The sequence below is a fragment of the Penicillium paradoxum genome (genome assembly GCF_028828445.1).
Source record: "Penicillium paradoxum strain IBT 22861 chromosome Unknown utg000002l_segment0_segment0, whole genome shotgun sequence".
NCBI classification, from domain to species: Eukaryota; Fungi; Ascomycota; class Eurotiomycetes; order Eurotiales; family Aspergillaceae; genus Penicillium; species Penicillium paradoxum.
The window spans coordinates 5,215,485-5,234,427 of record NW_026643180.1 but is presented as its reverse complement, the minus strand read 5'-3'; the positions used below and the strand labels follow the sequence as shown (position 1 = coordinate 5,234,427).

The 18,943-nt window shown below is 49.5% G+C and overlaps 5 protein-coding genes across 5 annotated transcripts; 1 reads left to right on the top strand and 4 right to left on the bottom strand.

The window, feature by feature from the left end:
• Positions 1–1,775: 1,775 nt before the first annotated feature.
• Positions 1,776–3,831, top strand: N7457_001851 (transcription factor TFIIIC subunit TFC1; the record flags this gene model as incomplete). The annotated part of the gene is made up of 5 exons (XM_057172897.1): positions 1,776–1,916; positions 1,971–2,280; positions 2,338–2,415; positions 2,468–2,576; positions 2,631–3,831. 5 exons carry the CDS (start codon positions 1,776–1,778, stop codon positions 3,829–3,831), a joined length of 1,839 nt encoding a protein of 612 aa, XP_057036800.1.
• Positions 3,832–4,244: 413 nt separating this feature from the next.
• On the bottom strand, positions 4,245–5,309 carry N7457_001850 (uncharacterized protein; the record flags this gene model as incomplete). The annotated part of the gene is made up of 2 exons (XM_057172896.1): positions 4,245–5,146; positions 5,204–5,309. The coding sequence occupies 2 exons, from the start codon at positions 5,307–5,309 to the stop codon at positions 4,245–4,247; spliced, it is 1,008 nt and encodes a 335-aa protein (XP_057036799.1).
• Positions 5,310–6,649: 1,340 nt separating this feature from the next.
• N7457_001849 (ribokinase) lies at positions 6,650–7,792 on the bottom strand (the record flags this gene model as incomplete). The annotated part of the gene is made up of 1 exon (XM_057172895.1): positions 6,650–7,792. The coding sequence occupies one exon, from the start codon at positions 7,790–7,792 to the stop codon at positions 6,650–6,652; it is 1,143 nt and encodes a 380-aa protein (XP_057036798.1).
• A 6,709-nt stretch (positions 7,793–14,501) lies between these two features.
• Positions 14,502–15,671, bottom strand: N7457_001848 (uncharacterized protein; the record flags this gene model as incomplete). The annotated part of the gene is made up of 1 exon (XM_057172894.1): positions 14,502–15,671. The coding sequence occupies one exon, from the start codon at positions 15,669–15,671 to the stop codon at positions 14,502–14,504; it is 1,170 nt and encodes a 389-aa protein (XP_057036797.1).
• Positions 15,672–17,206: 1,535 nt separating this feature from the next.
• N7457_001847 (CVNH domain-containing protein) lies at positions 17,207–17,676 on the bottom strand (the record flags this gene model as incomplete). The annotated part of the gene is made up of 2 exons (XM_057172893.1): positions 17,207–17,394; positions 17,490–17,676. The coding sequence occupies 2 exons, from the start codon at positions 17,674–17,676 to the stop codon at positions 17,207–17,209; spliced, it is 375 nt and encodes a 124-aa protein (XP_057036796.1).
• Between the last annotated feature and the right edge of the window lie 1,267 nt (positions 17,677–18,943).

Genomic DNA, 18,943 nt, shown 5'->3' with positions numbered 1-18,943 from the left:
GCAGCCCACTGCGAAAGCACGAAAACTGCAATTTGGATGGCAGGAGACAAGATAGACGATGTACAAGAAACCAAATAAAGATGATGGCGTTGGGTTGTGGGGAGGAGGGAGGGAAGTGGATTGTTGTTGAGGTGTAGGGAAAGGCGGGCTGGTTCTCCTGGCTGCGATGGTGATGGGAGGGGGACCACGCCCAGATACCATGGGAGAGGGATTCTACTTTTTTAGGAGATTCAGGCCTCTTTCTGTTTGGATCTGACATACATTTACTCGACAGCTATCGTCTTCTCGCCTTTCTTTCTCCTCACACAACTACGCCTTTTTCCTGCTCGTTTCGAAGTATGCTTATGTCATGCTCCACGTGACCCCAGGGGGTGACTTCAATTTCAGGCACAGGCTACGCCACTCACCAAGTGCTGGTGACGAAGGGGATTTTGCGTCATTCCTGAGACATGGGGGAGGTCATACTCCGTACTCTCTCTGCGAGGTGCCTCCAAAACTCCGTGAGACCTGCGAAGGTGGGAATTAGGTCCGTGCTTTGACCCACCCAGCCACTGCTCAGATGGGCCTCGTCCCTATATACATCGAGCACTCTTGACGGCACCTCTGGCTTGGGCTTCATTGCTCGTCCTTGAATCCTTTGGGTCATGCTGCAGGGGTATAACCATGCACTGTTTCAAAGAGGAGTGGAATTTGGAATCGGTCCAAGAGATATATGGCAATCCTTCTCCCACATATTTCATTTCACTTCTCGCCCAATTCATACAGGGCCCGATATATTCTTTCTAGCTCTATAACCGGCACGGGAGAATAGGATTTGAAATTGAACTTTTGGACCTTTATATTGTTGGCAAATAAGTTCCCCTTACTACAATCTTAGCACCGAGTATCCTATCATGGGTCATCCTTGGAAAATCGACTGGAAAGGTCTATACTCCGTACATGTACGTGGTTCATTGACCGCGCATAAAGATGTCCGTAGAAATAAGGCTACAACGTGCAATTCCTGCTTCTACATTTCTATCGATATCCTACCTCGTCTTCCACACGTTCGATGTATACATAGTAATAACAATGATACCATCTTTGCGCTCTCTCGATTCTTATCGTCTGCCTTCCTCTTTTGGAGACTTAACCCAAGCAGGACAAAGAGAAGCCCGTAGAGTTCGAGTCAAATGGCGAATGGATTTCATCAGAGAATATTGTGTGGGTAATAATGGACGCTCAATCTGTCACGATGTCTTAGTTTATCCAGGGTTTACTTCCCAGACCACCAGACAATTTGGATCAACAACGATCATGGATCGGGCAAAAACGACAAAGTAATATTCATGTAGCCCAACGACACATCTGACATGGATTCTGTCGCAGTCCATAACTTATGTATTACATTTGCTCACCTGGCCAAGACATATCCTACGGTTGTCGTCCAGCTATAAACTCGTCTCCTGTGACCCGACGTCAAAGATGAGTCAGCATACTCTTCCCCAGCAGGCTAACCGTTTGTGGAATGTAGACTCGATTCTTTTCTGCAGCTCGAGAGATATCGTTGCGAGCTTTCGTCACGGTGGAGGTGAACATAAATACACGACCCTCTATCTAAAACTGCGTTGAGACCAGAGACTCTGCAAAAAGTGGCAGCGTTGCCTTTGACTGCGAAAGGGCGATCTCCGTGAGCCAACCAACAACAACCGCAACCATCAACGGGTAATCGTGAACCCTGGAGCAAAAAATATTGCAAAAACACCATCCATAAGTTTGATCTTGAATCGATTACCATGGAGGACCAGCGGGTGTCTAGAACAGCCCCGTTCTACGCGGTCCCCTCCCGTCGTCTCGTCAGCGTCGAACACCCTGCCGTGATCCGCAACGTCGACAAAGCGATGGAGACCTTGCAAGGCGATGCAGGAATAAAAACAGTGAGATGAGGCACTCCTATGACTCAATCATGAACATCTACTGACCTCTTATAGCTCTTGGATCCGGCCAAGCACGACACACTGGCTAATCTGGTGCTACGGCCGGAAGATATCATGGCCCGAGCGGTGCAGTCGACGAGTCTACCGTCGAACAATGTGCTCCTCAAAGTCACTGTTCCCAAGCGCACAGGCAGGAGGCGTAAAATAGGCTCAAACGAGCCGTTCACAGATGCGCCGCAATCAGAAGCGACTGGGCCGCCCCCGCGACGGACTGCTAAGGATCTATTGCGCAGTCTGAGTGACAATCCGTCCAAGTATCAGATTGAGCCTGTCGGGAGGGTTGAACGGACACACGTGTTCCGAGGTATGTTGGCTCTTCTGCTCTTAGGTTAATAGTATTGTTGCTGATATACATGCCCAGGAATCCCGGATTTCGTGTATTCGACTACAGCCAGCTCGTTTACAAACCGTTTCCGAGATAAGATCATTCCTTTTGACTGTAAGACTGCCTACCATGCACCTCAAGTAACACCCTACTGACAACCTCACAGTCGACAAAATGAAGGAATACGACATCGAAATGGACAAAGGCGCTGCCCTAAATGCAGATCTCATCCCACCACCATCATTCAGCCACGGCGACGTTCCTTTCCACTACATGTATGAGCCACGCTGAATCCAGAACCCCCAGACCACTAACTAACCAATCTCCAGCTACCGTCAAAACCCAACCGTGAAACGAGCAATTGGCCGATCCGGCGAACTAGAAACCGTCAACACCCAAACCGCCAACAAAGTGCTAACCCACCTAGTCCCCTACGACATCGCCCAAGTGCCCAGCGAACCACGCCCAAATCTCGTCCCAATCAGCGCACTAGACGAAGGCATGCAAAAAACAATCGCAAACCTAAGAGCCCTCTACGAACAGCAACCCGCCTGGACCCGACGCGGACTCCGCAACAACCTAACAAACGACGACGACCGTCTGAACCTCCGCCACGCCATACCATACGTGGGCTACATCTTCCGCTCCGGGCCGTGGCGCGACGCAATCATCAAACTAGGCGTCGACCCACGGACCTCACCCGAGTACCGACACTACCAAACCTTCATGTTCCGCCTGCTCGCGCGCGAAGCCGAACTAGCCCGCGACGGCGGCGGCGGACGACGGCACAACGTCCCCCGCCCAACGGACACACGGGGCCCACTGGACGACGAGAGCACGAACGCGCCGACAAGCGGACACGTGTTCACGGGCAAGCAGCCATTCGCGCAAGACGGACGGATCTGGATGATTGGCGATATCAAAGACCCGCAGCTGGTGGCGGACTTGTACCCCGCGGAACCGGAAGAAGGGTTCCTGCGTAGCGAGTGCGAGATCATCACGGATGGATGGTTCGCGAATGGCACGCTGGCGAAGGCGAAGACGGTAATGAGACATAAGATCCAGGCGCTTATGGAAGGGCGGGAGCCGGTTGATGAGGACTATGTGCGGATTATGCAGTTGCCTACGCATGCGCGGTCGGAGGCTGATTTCTCGCTGTTCACGCTTGATCCGGAGGTTGCGACGCCGAAGGAGATCACGCTTGCTACGGAGGTCAGGGGTGTTATTCGGGGGTCGCCGATGTGGAGGAGGTTGGCGGCGAATGCTGGGTTGGTTCGGAAGGAGGTTGGGGAGGGGAGGCCTAAGGGGAAGGGGAAGCCTGTGAAAGGGAAGAGTGTGGAGTTTGAAGAGCCGGAGCCGGAGCCGGAGGCTGAGAAGATTGATGAGCAGAGTGAAGGCGAGGAGGAGGAGATTGAGCGGCGAGAGATTTTGGCTGCTCAGGTTGCGGCTGCTGTTGCGGCCAGGGATGCTGATGAAGAGGAAGATGAGAGTGACAATTTGGAGGAGGATGATGAGGATGAGGATGAGTGAAAGGGACTACCAAGTTGAGGGGTGCATATCTTGAAGAGAAATGGGAATTTACGCTTCAAGAAACTCTGTGTAAGGGATGTTATTTTTTTCTTTCATTGTACTAGCTATGGAGGGAGGCCGATCGCCTCATACATCGTAAAGCATCAGACATGACACAGACAGGAAGGCAACAATTAGGCGGGGGATATATAAAGAGAGTCAACCCGAGTGACGACAGTGGAGCACAAAAGATACATAAGTCATGGCACACGTTATACCAACAAGAAAAGAAACGAAAACACCATATACGATGAACACCAGTGTTCAACAAAAGGCAACGGAAGCGCCGAACGAGAAAGCAAATAGGTATTGGGGCCACACCGCGGCCAAGGAAAGACTCCGAACCAGATGCAGAGACAAGGGAAGACAGCATATCAAACAGCAGGCTTGTGGCTTCCACCCGCATTCTCTTGGTCATGGGTCTCAGCAGCGAGAGGAGCAACGGCCTCCAGAACAGAAGCAATGGAATTGTCGATCAGAGCCTGGTGGCTCTGGGACAGAGGCGAAGGAGCCTTCTTGACCTCAGGTGAGTTCTCTTCATTGTCGTATACAACCACGTATGAAAACGCATTGCAATCCTCGGCATAATAGTCGGCGGCATTGAGCTCACCAAGAGGAGAACGGGGCTCATCCAGTTTGGGTGCCTTGCGAGCAGCGGCAGCGACAGTAGCAGACGATGATTGGGGAATTTCAATGCCCAGTTCCTGAGGAGAGATGTTCTCCTTTCCCCGGCTACAGGCGTCAGTCTTGCCCTCGTCGTCACTGATATCCAAAACCGTGGTAGAGTGCTGCATAAGGTTGGTCATCTCTTCCTGTTCGGTGTCGACGTGAATATCGAAGCACCACGAGGCCGGAGCCTTGGGCGCGGGGTTGGGAGCTTTAGATTTGGCAAGAGCGGCAGCCAGGGAGAAGGGACGAGCGACGCTGCGCTTGTTGCATAGCTCTGAGCGGGGCTTGGCAATGATGGAACGACGCGTCGCGGACTTGCTGGACTTGAGTGGAGAGCGACCGGCGGGCTTGAGAATTGGAGCAGATTTGGGAGTTGCCGTGGAGGAGATCTTCAAGGGAGTGGACAGCCGAGGGGAGTTGTTGGTGCTGCGGGTGGAAAGAGCCATGCGGGATGATTTGGGCTTAGAGGTACTTTTGGCGTTCTCGTCGTCATCGAGGGTACGCTTGCGCTTAGTTGACAGGCTAGCGGGGTTGATATTCTCGGAATCGGTATCAATGAAGATAGAGGTCTTCATTGGGCTCATAGAGCTCTTCATAGCCATGGCACCTGGGAAATTGTAAGCCAACCGATCCCTGGAACATCAAACCCCGGATCATCACGTACCATTTTGCTGGTTCTGGCGATTAAGCTTCGAACGCATCATCGGACGCATGGGCGAGTCCAAACAGCCCAAAGGCTGGCGTGTGGGAGTCATGGTGAGAGTGGCCATGGTGGAAGTAGGGATGTTTTGTTTTGGTCAGCGCCAAGTGGGGGGCGGTCTACAGCAGACAAAAGCCACGAAAATCTCGGAACAACAGCGATCAACAGTGTAGATCGAAATAGCAAGATAGGCCAAATAATTGAATGAGAGGAATTGGTCGGATGATTAAATGAAAGAATGGGCCAGAGCAGGAAGACCGTGTCCGGAGAGAAGGATGGCTGCAGATAGAAGACGTGCGAAGACCGTACGGAGTACAGAGTAGATATAGCGAGATGAGAGCTGGAGGGGTATCAAGGCAAGGAGCAAAGGACTGGAGGAGTTACGGAGGGCGAAGGGAAGTATTTCAAGTATAGGCGCGTCGCGTTGACCGCAAGTGGCGTTTCTGCAGTGCCAGTCTCCAGTCGCTCGTCTCGAGAGAATCCAATGGCTTTCATTCTTCGTCTGAACAATGTCATGCAGATCGCGGTATTTGTCTTTGTGCGGTTTCTTTTCTTCCATACGGAGAATTCTACCCTCGTGCCACCTGATTAATCCCTGATACCCCGTAGAATTCCCGAATGCTGTTCCCCTAGCAGGGTTGGCAAGTCCACTTTTCTACTTGCATCTCGCGTTCATCCCTTGGACGCGTCGCTCACAAGTACCCGGTACTCGGCATCCCGCCTCCGAGCGGGTACATCGCGTAAGTATCGAGTACCTCCACGTCCACGTCCTTGACGCGCGACTTCGCGTTCACGTTTGCTCCTTACGCACCGTACGCTTATTCGTGAACAGCGTCTACAATGGCGCTAACATTTATGCTGTACGAGGGGTCTAATGAAACTCTGCCAACACATCGAGCTCCAGTGGCTATCCACATTCGGACTCGGAAGACGGCTTGAAACAATGCACAAGTCGAGTGTGAGCTGGTTGAAGCCAAAGTGGAACACTATACGGAGTCCGGAGTCCGGAGTACCCAGGAGCTCCAGCGGTGTCTGGGGATATCGGGCTCCTAGGGCTGGGGAATATGCTCCTGTCAAGGTGTTTCAGAGTTGGAATTCGCGCCCTAGTGGTCTATTCCAGGGTGGACCAGGTTGAGGGGCTATTAATAGGGATACAGGATAGGTTTGTCCAAGGTTCGATGGCACCTGCAATCCCCCTCTTCCTCGTGGGATCGATTTCTTCCCCCTCGGCACCCATATCCTTGTTACATTTCTCTCGATCAATGGTCCCCTGTGCCATCCCCGTACAATCGCGTCGGCATTTTACTGCAACGTGCGGAATACAGAAATAAAGAATGATGCAAGGAATGATCCATATATATTTGAGCTTATCGCTATCTTCTAATTCTGAGTCATGCGTGGCCTAGCAACTTAGATCTCATCTTCGAAAGGAATGCTATCCATGGCGCCCTGGCGTTCTACAGCCCGAGCGGAGGCACGTGCAGCTAGATGCATAGATTCATCCATGACGGTCTTGTACCGGTGTGGCTTCTCAGCGTCTACGAGATCCTGCGCAGCCTTGCCGTCCGCACGACGCTGCTCGCGCCACCGTGCCGCTCTGACCGCATAAGCTCCAACAAAAGTGTCCCCCGCGCCGGTGGTATCCAGGACGTGGGAGACATGGGCCGCTGGAATGTCGTTGGTGAAGCGACGAACCCCATCGCTGGGCCCGGACGAGCCGCCATCTGCAGCGCTGTACCAGACGCCCTTGGCGCCAAGCGTAATAAGAATGTAGCTCACACCCAGTTTGTGGAAATACCGAGCAACTTTCTCATTGCCATCCAAGCCCTTTGCCTCTGGCACCACGCGAAGAAGTTGTTCCTCGGGCGGAGTCATCAGTTCGGCTTCTGTTTCGTTGAGAATCAGATGGTCGACGGCAGCGTACACATCCTCGGGTAAACCACCAGGTGGCGCTGGTGCCGGGTTAAGCATAACATCGGGACCACATTCGGTGCCGCGCTTCCCAGCAGCGCGACTTTTAGCCTTGTAAGCCGCAATCTCCCGTAGTGTTCCGATCACAGTATCGACCGGGATCTCGCCCTGCATAACGATGACGTCTGGCACGGGCGCGGCCAACGCCATACCCAGCACCTCCGGCGTCGGCTGCATACCGTCGTAGTTCGCACCGGGTGAGAAGAGGATGCGGTTCTCACCCCCAGCCGATGAGTCTACGATGATCACCGCCACTCCTGTATATGCATGGTCGACGACCTTCACTCGGGACGTGTCCACTCCAGATCTCTCCAGGGTCGGCTTCAACAGACTAGAGAAATGACCATCCAATGCACCCACTGCGCCCATCATTTCCACATTGACGTCGCCGGTGGGGCTCGTAGTGCCCGTGGGCTTGGCTCTAGACATTCTCCCGCATGCCACCGCTTGGTTTGCACCCTTGCCGCCTGCACTGGTGAAGTAGGATGACGAGGTGATTGTCTCACCGGGATCTGGAAATCGCGACGTGACTGAGACCATGTCGGCATTGAGAGAGCCGATAACTCGGATGAGAGGTGCCATGGTGGAGCTGGTTCGGTTCGATTTGTGGATTATGGGTTGAGAGGCTGGGGTTGTCTTCCGGTTGGGCTGGGAGGATCTGCAAACCGTCAGTAGTGCACGTAGGAGGTGACATCGATACTTCAATCTCCTCAATGCTTTTATGTCTTAGATACTGACTTGATAGATGGCAAATGGGCGTAGTTCAATTACTGCCAGGTAATTGGGAAAAGCAGAACTCGGGAATGACGTCCAGGCGGGGCACACCTCGGATGTGGGGCCGACCTCCGCATTTCCGCGGCTCTGATCTACAGGATTAGGTACCTAGTAGGTACCTAACTATACACTACATCTACCTTGACAATATATCTAGATGGACATCTATAGATGGGATGATACCATTTCCAATGATGTTGGCCGTGGTGCGGAAACTGCAGTTGATGAATTCTATCACCCAAGATGACCAGATCAATGATACATACATCAGGTGGTGTTGCCCCGTGTCTCGATATCGAAGTGAGAACCTTGTCTAGAATAATAGCAGAAAGCGTAGATCAGCTTCAGCATGTTCAGGATCTTGGTAATTGCTTGTATTTTGCTCTTTTCTTTTTTCTTCCCACGCGTTTTCTCCCGACACATTCTTGAAAGTTGAGTCTTCCATGTTTCTTCTTGGGATTCCCTTACAATCACATATGGGATAGAATCTCCTTTCCATGCCCCCAAAAGACTAGCAGTACGGCTGTAGGTGAATTGTTTGGAATTGCATGCGTGCTGAAATTCGTAGTCGACAATATTCATAAGGAACGATGTGCTATTCCCGCAGACCAACCCATCAATGATAGGCTTTTCCGCCATGAGCTTGCCCAAACGAAGACTCATCTACATAATACGATGCGCGAAGTATTCATATTCAATGGCGATGAAAATATTTTGACCCGGCTGAAGGGCTTAGTGTGATACCGACTGATTAGCGACATAGCAGAGCAAATACAAACTATTTGCGACTTATCAGAGGTTTTGACTCATCAAGATGTCCATTTGGAGCTTCGGTTAAGCCCTGGACATCGGGGCATTCCTGGCAACGAGGAAGCTCATAATATGAGGAGACTAACAGATGACCCTTGGGCCCCTGAACGCAAGCCTGGAAATATTTTTTTCACTCTCCCTTTGAGCAACTTAGAAAATATTCATGCCAAGAAGCCCATCACTGCACAGTCGACCCATTCGAATATTTTATTTTTTTGTGCTCTTCCTTTGCATTTCAAGATACCAATGTACAAGTTTCAGTCGACAGAAATTTCACCCAGTAGTTCCTCACTGTGGTGAAATATACCCATGCTACCCTGCTATTCCCGAGACCCCCCTAGTGCGTTTATTGGTTTGGCAAAATCATATGCATATAAACTATTTGCACTCTCTATGTAAATCTTGCTATATCTCGTTAGTAAATATGACTACTTATGGAAGCCATGTTTCTCAACAGAAGGAAAAAATGAAAAAAAAAATAAAAAAATGAACAAAGGAATGCACAAAGGAATGGGTGACTACGCAAAACTGACTGGCTGCGTCCATATCAGTTTGGCCACCGACGGATTGCTAGTTGAGATATGATAGTGAAACAGCAACTATGTGCCAGGCTTCCTACTACCGTCTTACACTTACGCGAGGTTAAGGTGCCGGAATACACGCTCATCAGACACCACAAAAGGTGTAAGTAAAATATGAACAAAACGAAATTGATTGTTACGAAAAACAAAAGAAAACAAAGAGGGAGCCCCGTTGGGGACGCACACGCCTGGACTCGAATCAGGGAGTTTGCATCACTAGCTAGTCGAGGAGCCTAGGTAGCAGCAGTGGTAGGTTCGTAGACTATCAACTGCACCATAGGGCCTAGGCACTCCGTTTGGGTCAAATATAATGGACGTCGGATCAAGAATATAGTGGGTCGGGCTCCACACCACATCGAAGGGGAAAGATCCACCCGTCAGGGCTTCCAAGGTTTATTCCGGTATTAATCAGCGCCAAGGAAACTTAGCTATCATGTATAGATTGGTTGCCTCAGATATAAGCTCGAAAGATCAAGAAAAAAGAACAAAAAAAGAGAAAGCCCCCTGGGGATGCACACGCCTGTACTCGAGGTTCTCGAACCAGGGAGTTTGCATCACGAGCTAGCCTAGGAACCCAGGAACATAGGTAGCAGCAGTGGTTGGATCTGTAGACTACTAACTGCACCATAGGGGCTTTGATGAAAGATATCAATTTTTGGTCAAATATAATGCACATCGGACCGGAATTATCAGGTCCAAACGGGACTTGAAGCTTGCAATTTCTACCATATCCTTATTGCGGTCTGATTGGGTTCACAGGCGATACCAAACTGAATGACAGAGAGCTCCCCAGATATTAACTGATGGGAATCACTCCATTCTCAAGCTTCCCAGTGCGAGATCCGACTCAAATACTTCATTTGGAGACGCATATTGGCACCCTTTTACTGCCATAAACGGTGACACTGACATAAAGCAAGCTGGCATGGTGACGCGGACCAACTGGCAAATCAAATCGAAGGGGCAAGGAGGAAGAAACCGCAAGGTCAGGCTCCTCATGCACGACTGTAAACTTAGCAACCACCGCTTCCCCGAGAGTCTCCAATTCCCTGACCAATCCAAGCCTTGCGCGTTCGTAGTCGGGGTTAATGTCGAATAGGTCTCTTTCAGCCCTGCTCGAGAGTTGACATATCTTACGCTGCTTCGTTCCCTGGGATTCCGCTATAGCCTGGACTTCGATGTATTCCAACATGAATATCACGCTGGGCTAACAGAATCGAGAGATCACAGATCGCCCGGGCTTAGGTAGCATAGGGTCCGTCACCACAATATATCACCGCTAAAGTATCGCAACTTATTCTTCTGATCAGTGAATATAAAGCCCTCCCTTCTTCATCGTATGGGCACGGGACATTGTTCGCCCCATACCTAGATCAAAGAAGGTTTTGTCAGTGAGCGTTTCTTCGGTGACAAAATAATCAGCACCATCGATGTTCTCGAGCGTAAACTTCAGACTCAGGCAGCAAATCTGATTCCGATTGCAACCGACACCTGAGTGCTATACACGTTCGCAGTGCCATACCTCCTTCCCAGGTCGTTCATAATCTTCTATGGTTATATATTCTATCGAAGACAGATAATGAATACATACATTTAGACATAAAAGTCTGACATTTATTTTCTTCCACATTGGGAAGCAAGTTTGTGTTCGAGGGTGCGTATTAGCCCCGTATCATTGATTGACTCATTCATTAGCTCCCAAGATGGAACCATAAATCGCCAATAAGGCTAACCATATCCAAACTAGCCCCAGCGCATATCATCGAGCTGGATGGATATTAAGTTGCGACCAATGGTGTCGCAGGCCCCAAAGTTTCGCCCAATATCTCAAAATCTCGCAATTTCTCGGCCTGAAGCTCGAATGCTACGGCTCGCAGAACATGTATTTGGTGACAAATGACTTCAAAGACACCGTCATCATCAGAGGGTGATAGATGTCGGGCATATACCATCGAGAAGAGCTGGTAGCCTCTTACCAAGCGATTGCCGTGCGCATTTAATTGCCGGCGTGCAATTAAGCGCCGCCTGGCCCGATGCCTGAGAATTCTTAGGACCACTCGGTCATCGTGGCTGAAGGGGTGAGTTGGCATAGCTAGATATAAGGGTGGTCAGCTTGATATAATGAAAATATGTTAAGTTCTCAGAAACCGGGACCTCACTCACTAGTCAATATCGATCGACACAAGCCTTGGTTGATGCCTGAAATCAGCAGTGATTTGAGGGAAACGTTGATAGTAATCCGGATCCTTTTTGAGATGCATTCTGTATCAGCTGGAAACCATCCTTCGTGTGGCATGATGGTTGAGTGCGTCTCACCTTTGGCTCGGCTGGATATGTGGGTTGGAAGAAGGAGATTTGGAAGAAAGACGGATGGGACATCAAAAGAATCCTTATTGTGACCATTTGGTGTTGCGTGGGGTTGGAGGTCCCTGCCAAATCGGGAGTATGAGACTTTTCAGTTTGTTGAGTTTGCAGTGAGATCCCACGAAAAGGAACGCTTCGTCGGATTTCCCTCTTTCATCTTTCCTCTCTGTACTTAGTATTGTCGTTAAATAGCACTCTTATTCTTTTGATCAAACTTGGCTGGTAACAGTTATAGCGGTTCTCAAAATTGTCAGTGATCAAGGCATGGATGACCGATATGACCGCTCCCTATTAGAGACTTGGGCCACATAGCCGAAACTTAGCCTAGCGTACAACTCTCTTTCCAATATATACTCTCACGCCTCATACTCTCAACAAATATATACTCCAGCCCGGGCCTGCTAAGCTGGGCCGGAGTGAGGGAGGTTACTCGGGCAGCTGGGGGTTAATGCAGCTGAGTGTATTGGACTGATTCCCTCCCACATCGGACTCCGGTGGTGGATTGGCAAACTGTATATGCCGGCTAGATTGCCTCCGTGACTTTGGTGACAGTTTCACAATTTTGTGGACTTATCCTCACCGATTAAAGAATATGGGAATCTTTGGACAAAGGTTAAATAAGATAAAATGCGAAGGGTGAGAAAAGGATTGAGGAAAATAGTTATGCGTGGTAGAAGCGTCAATCTTTGCGCTATCAGTCTTCTCAGAGATCTATCAGTTCTATTATTCTTAGCTAGAACGGGAAGCCGGGTATAATTAGCAAATTCGCTAGGAGGCATTGATCAACAGAGGCTAGCGTTGACTCACACAGCTATAAAATGATACATAGTGTAGTGGGGACCTAGGTCTCCCACTATTGTCAGATCTTCATCCTGACATTTGCACATTTGCGTTCTTGTTAGACAAGCACCGTGGGGATATATATAGTAGGTTGATACAGGTTGACAATGATACACACCTACACCCCTCTGATTTGACTCCATGGACTACCCTCTATAACTTACCATTCTCTACAGCAGTTGGTAAATTGTTGTTGGATGGATGCTGCTACACAATTGACCCATGTACCAGAGAGTGCACTGCCATCGAGCGTTCCCCTCTTCACAAGATAGGTATTCTATGAGTCAATAACCAGCTACTAAAATCTGGAGACTACACTGACCATGGGAAAAGTCGAATATTATCTTTTTGCTTTTTCTTTTATGACTTTTTACTATTTTATCCTTTCCTTTTTGAAAGAGAAAAAAAGATTGCCCTTTCAGTTTGCCAACTCCTGGACTCGGACCAAATATCTCGGCATTCCTAAACCTACTCCCGATTTCTGACCCTGTGGTTCACAGTGCAGTTATTCAACTGTACCACTGATTTGATTCTTGAAATTCCCTTGTTTCCGAGCAATCATATGGAAAACTTACACAGACTTCCAAGGTTTGATACCTATACGGAGTACCTGACCCGCGCCGTATCAACCCCACCCCTGGCTCATTATGGGGCTATCAGGTACCCGCCCGGCCTTGGCAGGCCCACATTAACGGAAATGCCGCCGGGCGCTAAACTCAAGTGAGGTTAAAAGTAACCAAGTTTTATCATGCTTTTATGATCGGAATAACTTCGAATGACATTTTGAATGAAGCAATATAGGGCTTTTGAAATCATCAGCTGGGAGGAATAAATTTACAGTGATTTAATGACCCTCTGGAGGGAAATTTGATAAAAAGAGATACTCGTCCAGGAGTCTAGTTCAGGATCAACGACTTGGATGGTCCATGGTAGCATAGAGACAATAGCAGCAGGCTAGATAGGAGGTATTTTCTTGGAGCATAACTTTGAGGAGCTGGAGATAAGGAGGGGTCACTCATACACTTGTATTGCACACAGGTGTTTACACCTTTTTACTGCCATGGAGGAAGATATCAAGACAATGGAAGATGCAGCGACGAAAGGCTAGGGGAAGGAAAAGATGATGATATTCAGCTGTCTCTGTCGGAGGAAATCTCGGGCCTCCACCCCTTGGCGCCCATTCCCCGTCTAACCAGACGTGCGTCCTCCAGACGACTGGGCTTGCGGCGCGACCTGGGCTATGCCAAGACAATTACTTTCCTCGCAGAAAACGCTCAACTTGATAAATTGATGACTAGGAAGATCTTTTTGATGAGGACGGAATGAAACTTGATGATAAATTGTATTCTTGATAACTTCTCGGATGGATGGTAAAGACAGAAAACAGAGGGGTGCCCCTCCTTGATAAAAATAGTGCCCCTTTCCGGACGGTGAACCCATGATTCTCCCATCCCGTTGAAACAATGTAATTCTCAACTAACAACTTGACTGGAAATCCGAAAAGAATCAAAACACTAGAATTCAGACCTAAACAGGTCTTTGTACGATGGACTGCAACTTTGTATGAATTGTTGATAAATTATGTTCTAGCTAAGAATATGACAGGAGATGTGGTTTCCTATTCTGCCGTGAATTTCCGTCCTTTTCGGACTAAACCCCTTTGATAACAATTATCACGGGACACCGTGATTCTTCCCGTCACTACCACAAGCTACTGACGCCGGAGGCGTCGCACGTGACCCAAACGGTCACATGTCCGTCACAGAATGTTATGGAAAGGTGAAAAGAAGTTGATTCTTTGATTAACTAACTAGCGGGTTCATACCCGTGGACGTGTGCTGACCCGTGACATGATGAATAATCAATCGTCCGTGACACAGAAGCTCCACAACGGAGATAAAGGGCATAGATCGCAGCACAGACTACAGAGCCTTGTGCTGCGAGGTGGGGGGAGGAGGGGAAATAGGGAAGGGAGAGGATGGGTCGGGGGGAGAACGCGAAGGAGGAGCAGGTTGTGGTGGGTAAATGGGAAGTTGACGAGGTTGAAGTAGCAGGGAAAGCTTCAAAGGCAGGTTTGAGGGAACAGCTGGATGAGGCTGATTAGTTACAGCCGCAGAGTCAATCAGCACTGTTTCCCTGAATGTTTCAACCTCGCTGGTCGAGGCATCCCTTGGGGGCTCGTCGTTGTGGCCAAGGACAAAGAGCTCTCTTTGAGCTTTCCTCGCCATATCATTTGCAGCAACATTGCCTGGAATGTGGCTATGACCAGGGCTCAGATGCAACTCAACATGTATATCGCGTTGAGCTAACAGCACAGATAGCTCGCAGATAGCTCGAATCTGGGTGCCATAAGGTCCATCACCATGATATGACACATCCCCGTTAAGGCGCCTCAAGACAGTCTCCTCGTCGGTAAACACAAATACTTCCCTCTTCATCATATGCGAATGAGACCCTGTTCGTCTCATTTTTGGACGAAAGAAATTTGTGTCGGCAGGATCATCCCTGGAGACAGTGTACTCAGCGCTATCAATATTGTCAAGCGCAAACTTCAGCCCACATCCAACTGCATATAGCTCCAGTGCGCTGGTGTCATCTGTCTTCTCGTGGAAAGCAACCCCCAGTCCATCCCACTTCGAAGCAGCCCCTCCCGCTTTCCAAACGATGCCTACGGCACCGCGACGATTGCGGATACAGGCATCCCCAAACAGGATTACCCGGCTAGTCACCTGCTCTGGTACCGGGAGACCGTGGATCCTGTACGCCACTTGCATGGCCTCCGCGCGAGTGGTAATTGCGATCGATCCTTCAAATTTGTGGCCCAGCTCGCCACAAAACTTCCGACCTTTTTCTCTTCTTGTTTCCCGAGCGGGGGCCGAATCTAGTGTTTCGGACGGAGAGCGCGCTCGTTTCTTTGAGGCACTAGGCTGAACATTTGTAGGCGAACTTGTGACGGATTGATGGTGTCGTGGGGGCAGAGGAGCGTCAAGGCGAGTCAATACATGAGACTCAGACACCTCCACGCCCGACCCGGGTGAGGGACTGGTGGACCGTACGCGCTGATTAGGAGAACTCGGTGATCCTGGTGACATTTCGATATTTCTGTGCACTTATGCTGGCGAATTGAAGAAGAGTATGGGAATGTCCGGGTGGAAGAGGAACCAGAAGGGACATAGAGGGAGAAAGAGGAAGGAAGAGAGAGAAAAAAGAAAACAAGTAGTCGCATCCCGAATAGGAAGCTGCGTAAAATCAAGACGCTATCTAGAAGGCATCGATTAATGGAGGGCAGCGTCGGCTCACACAGCTATACAATGATACACAAGTGATAGAGATTTGACACGTAAGTAAGAGATATGCAAGGATTACCATATTTACCGTAGAGGAATAATAAAGATAATCCTCATACCTGTCTCAGCAGATCATAGACCTGGTGATGAGGCGACATCTGGGATGTAGTGTCCGACTTAGGATTTTGCGTATAGCAGTCGTATGGTGTTTCATCTAAATCTACATAGCAGGCTGGTGTCTAGCTACTTACACAAAAGCGTTGGCCCGGTTGAACTGCGGTGTAGCTGCAATCTGGAAGGCAATACGAGGTTGTGTCTATATCTCGAGACACTTCGGTTTGCCAACTGTTCGCGCTTAAGCTCCTCGAGTCCTCGGGCCAGAACCAGGGCAATGGGAGTTGCATGTAGGGGAGACTGCGGTCATGGCCACGGTATAATGTCTCGCTCTTAGGAATCCCTGCTGTGTTCCGCCGTCAAAAGAAACATTACCATATGCATTGCTAGTCAACCTTGAGTTGAGCAGGCTCTCATGTGCGCCTGGGGAACTGTATAGCGCTCAGGGGCCGGTTTCAATTGCAATCGAATTTTTTGCCTAGATATGGCTGGATTTTGGGCTGGCAAAAAATTTGAATATATGAATTGCTATGACAGAGACCTTAATCAATGCCTCACCAAGGGAACCTTAGTCCAACCTTGGAAAGTAGGCAAAATGAAGCTTTTCACATCGTCGGCTGCGTTTGCAGGCTTGCAATGTCTTTTTAGCGGTCTTATTGGTAGTCTTTTTGACTGCCTCCTAAAGGCATTTTTAAGAAGTCATCTTTATAGATACCTTCTTCTCTTCTCAGGATATATGTAGTATGGACAGCTTCAATCAAGGGCTGTGATTTACAATACAGTAATGAGCGGTGTCAAGAGGTGTCCAAGATCAGGCAAATTCAGGCAGATTCAGGCAGATTCAGGCAACAAATTCGATTTCAACTGAACCCGACTCCTGAACGCTATGCACCTTTGCAGAATCGGAATTTTGACACAATAAGTGTCGCGTCTCCATCAATCTGTTGCCAATGGGGAACCCTGAGCATTGTGCACCGTGGAATCTTCGTCTCTGAGGACCGTCTATGCTGTTACAACATCCCCCGCCAATGGAAAGAAACCCCTCACTGGAGGGACCAAGTCCATACTCTGCGATAGAGTTTTACGACAAACACTCTACAATCGAAACGGATGAAGAGAAATGAGAAGGAACTTGTTCATGGATGTATGCCACGATCGTCTAATTGTGCCAGACAATATCGTCAACGATATGAAAGCTCCTTGTTGTTCAGAGCCGACAACCGACGCTAGTTGAAGACGAGAGTTCCGTTGTCGTTGCCGATGCGCTCGGAAAGGTTGATATCGGCATTGTGTCCCTCTCCATCGACGTCGCGCAAGACAGCACGGAGAACGGGCACGTCGTCGTCTCCCTCGAGACTGAAGCTGATGTCCTCTGCGCTGTGCTGGAAGTCTCCACCGTCCCATTGGAAGTGACCTAAACGGAAAGAGTTAGAACGGTTGTCACAAACGAGTGGGACCCGAAGGGGAAGAGCGGAGAATGGAGAGACAAGATGGGGACAGGCGACATACCGTTGTCGTTTCCGATGTGCTGGTTGAGATCCATGGTGGACTCCTGCTCGTCACCATCCTCGGTGCGGAGGACGGCCTTGAGGATGTGGCCATCCTCAAGCTCAATGTTGGAAGCGGAAGCGTGGAAGCTCATGGTGTCGATTTGGGAGAGAAGAATGCAAAGTAGAGTGTGGAGGGTAAGTATCATAGGATTAGCTTGGGGGGTGGACACCCTTTATATACCCTATCCAGAGGCGCGCGATACACCCCGAATCGCGATTCGGGCTTACGCTAAGATTGGTCGCATCAGCCCCTGGTTCTTGTCCGACACTTGTCCCCGGCTAATTTGTCGCACGTCATGCAGATTAAGCCATCCTGGCACAGGCGGGGCAATTGTTGGGAATACGGATTATTGGCAAAGCGGGGATTCTGTATAAAGGGGGAAGAGTTTCGAGACAAAGAAGCCCACTCATAGTACAGAGTACGGAGTACGGAGTACACGGTGTACAGAAGGGAAGTGGATAGAATGGGACCATAGCTGACACCTCAGAGAAGTGGAGCACACTCCCAATAGCTGCAGGTGGTGTCTTGTCCAGCTCCCCGCGATGTACTCCGTACGGGATACGGAGTATGGAGTACGGAGTACAGATCGTATTGATGTCCAGTTATCGTGGCGCAGAACATATCAGACTCCAGCCACAGACCGACCAGAGGTTGCACTGTGTCCTCCGTATGCACGCCAAGGTGAGAGCCCATGGCAGCGCGCGGGAACAGCCACAGCCAGTGGACCCGGTTGGACCAATGGGCTTCGAGCCGGAACCAAAATGCTGGTGCCTAATAATGGAGACACGTTATGGAGACGCTGTGTTTGGCTTTGGCTTCTTTGGCTTCTTTGGCTTATTTGGCTATGCCACGGGTTGAGCACTCATATGGTTGGTTCTTGGCAGTACAGTTGTTCGTGTGGCTAGACAGGGCCTTGTGACAGGGGTTGATGGAGGGGTTGATGGAGGGGTCATAAAAATGTGGCGAAGTGGGTCGCTTGTGAGAGAAATTCACCGCACCTTGGAGACGGTGCTGTGGATGTCAATGTCTTGCGGCGCTAGCGATTGGTGAGGGGCATTGAGTAACAAAGGTGTTGAGTCACTAGGATCTCCAAGGTTGCCCAGGTGCCCCCTTTGTTTTGAAATGCTATCAACTGCTGTGCATGCCCAAGTGGAGACAATATATATTAGCTGAAGCAATAAACGAAAATAGTACAGAGTACTCCGTAGAGACACCAATTCATCTAATAGACTAAATACGACATACTATGTACCTATAGACATAGCACACTCCCTCCATGAACCTCATCAATCAACCCCGGAAAGACTAGATACGGAGAGAGGCAGACCATTTACAAACATACGATGCAAGATTGAAGCGAGGACATTGAACATCATTCATTTGAAAGCTATATACACAGACTTGCTTGGTTT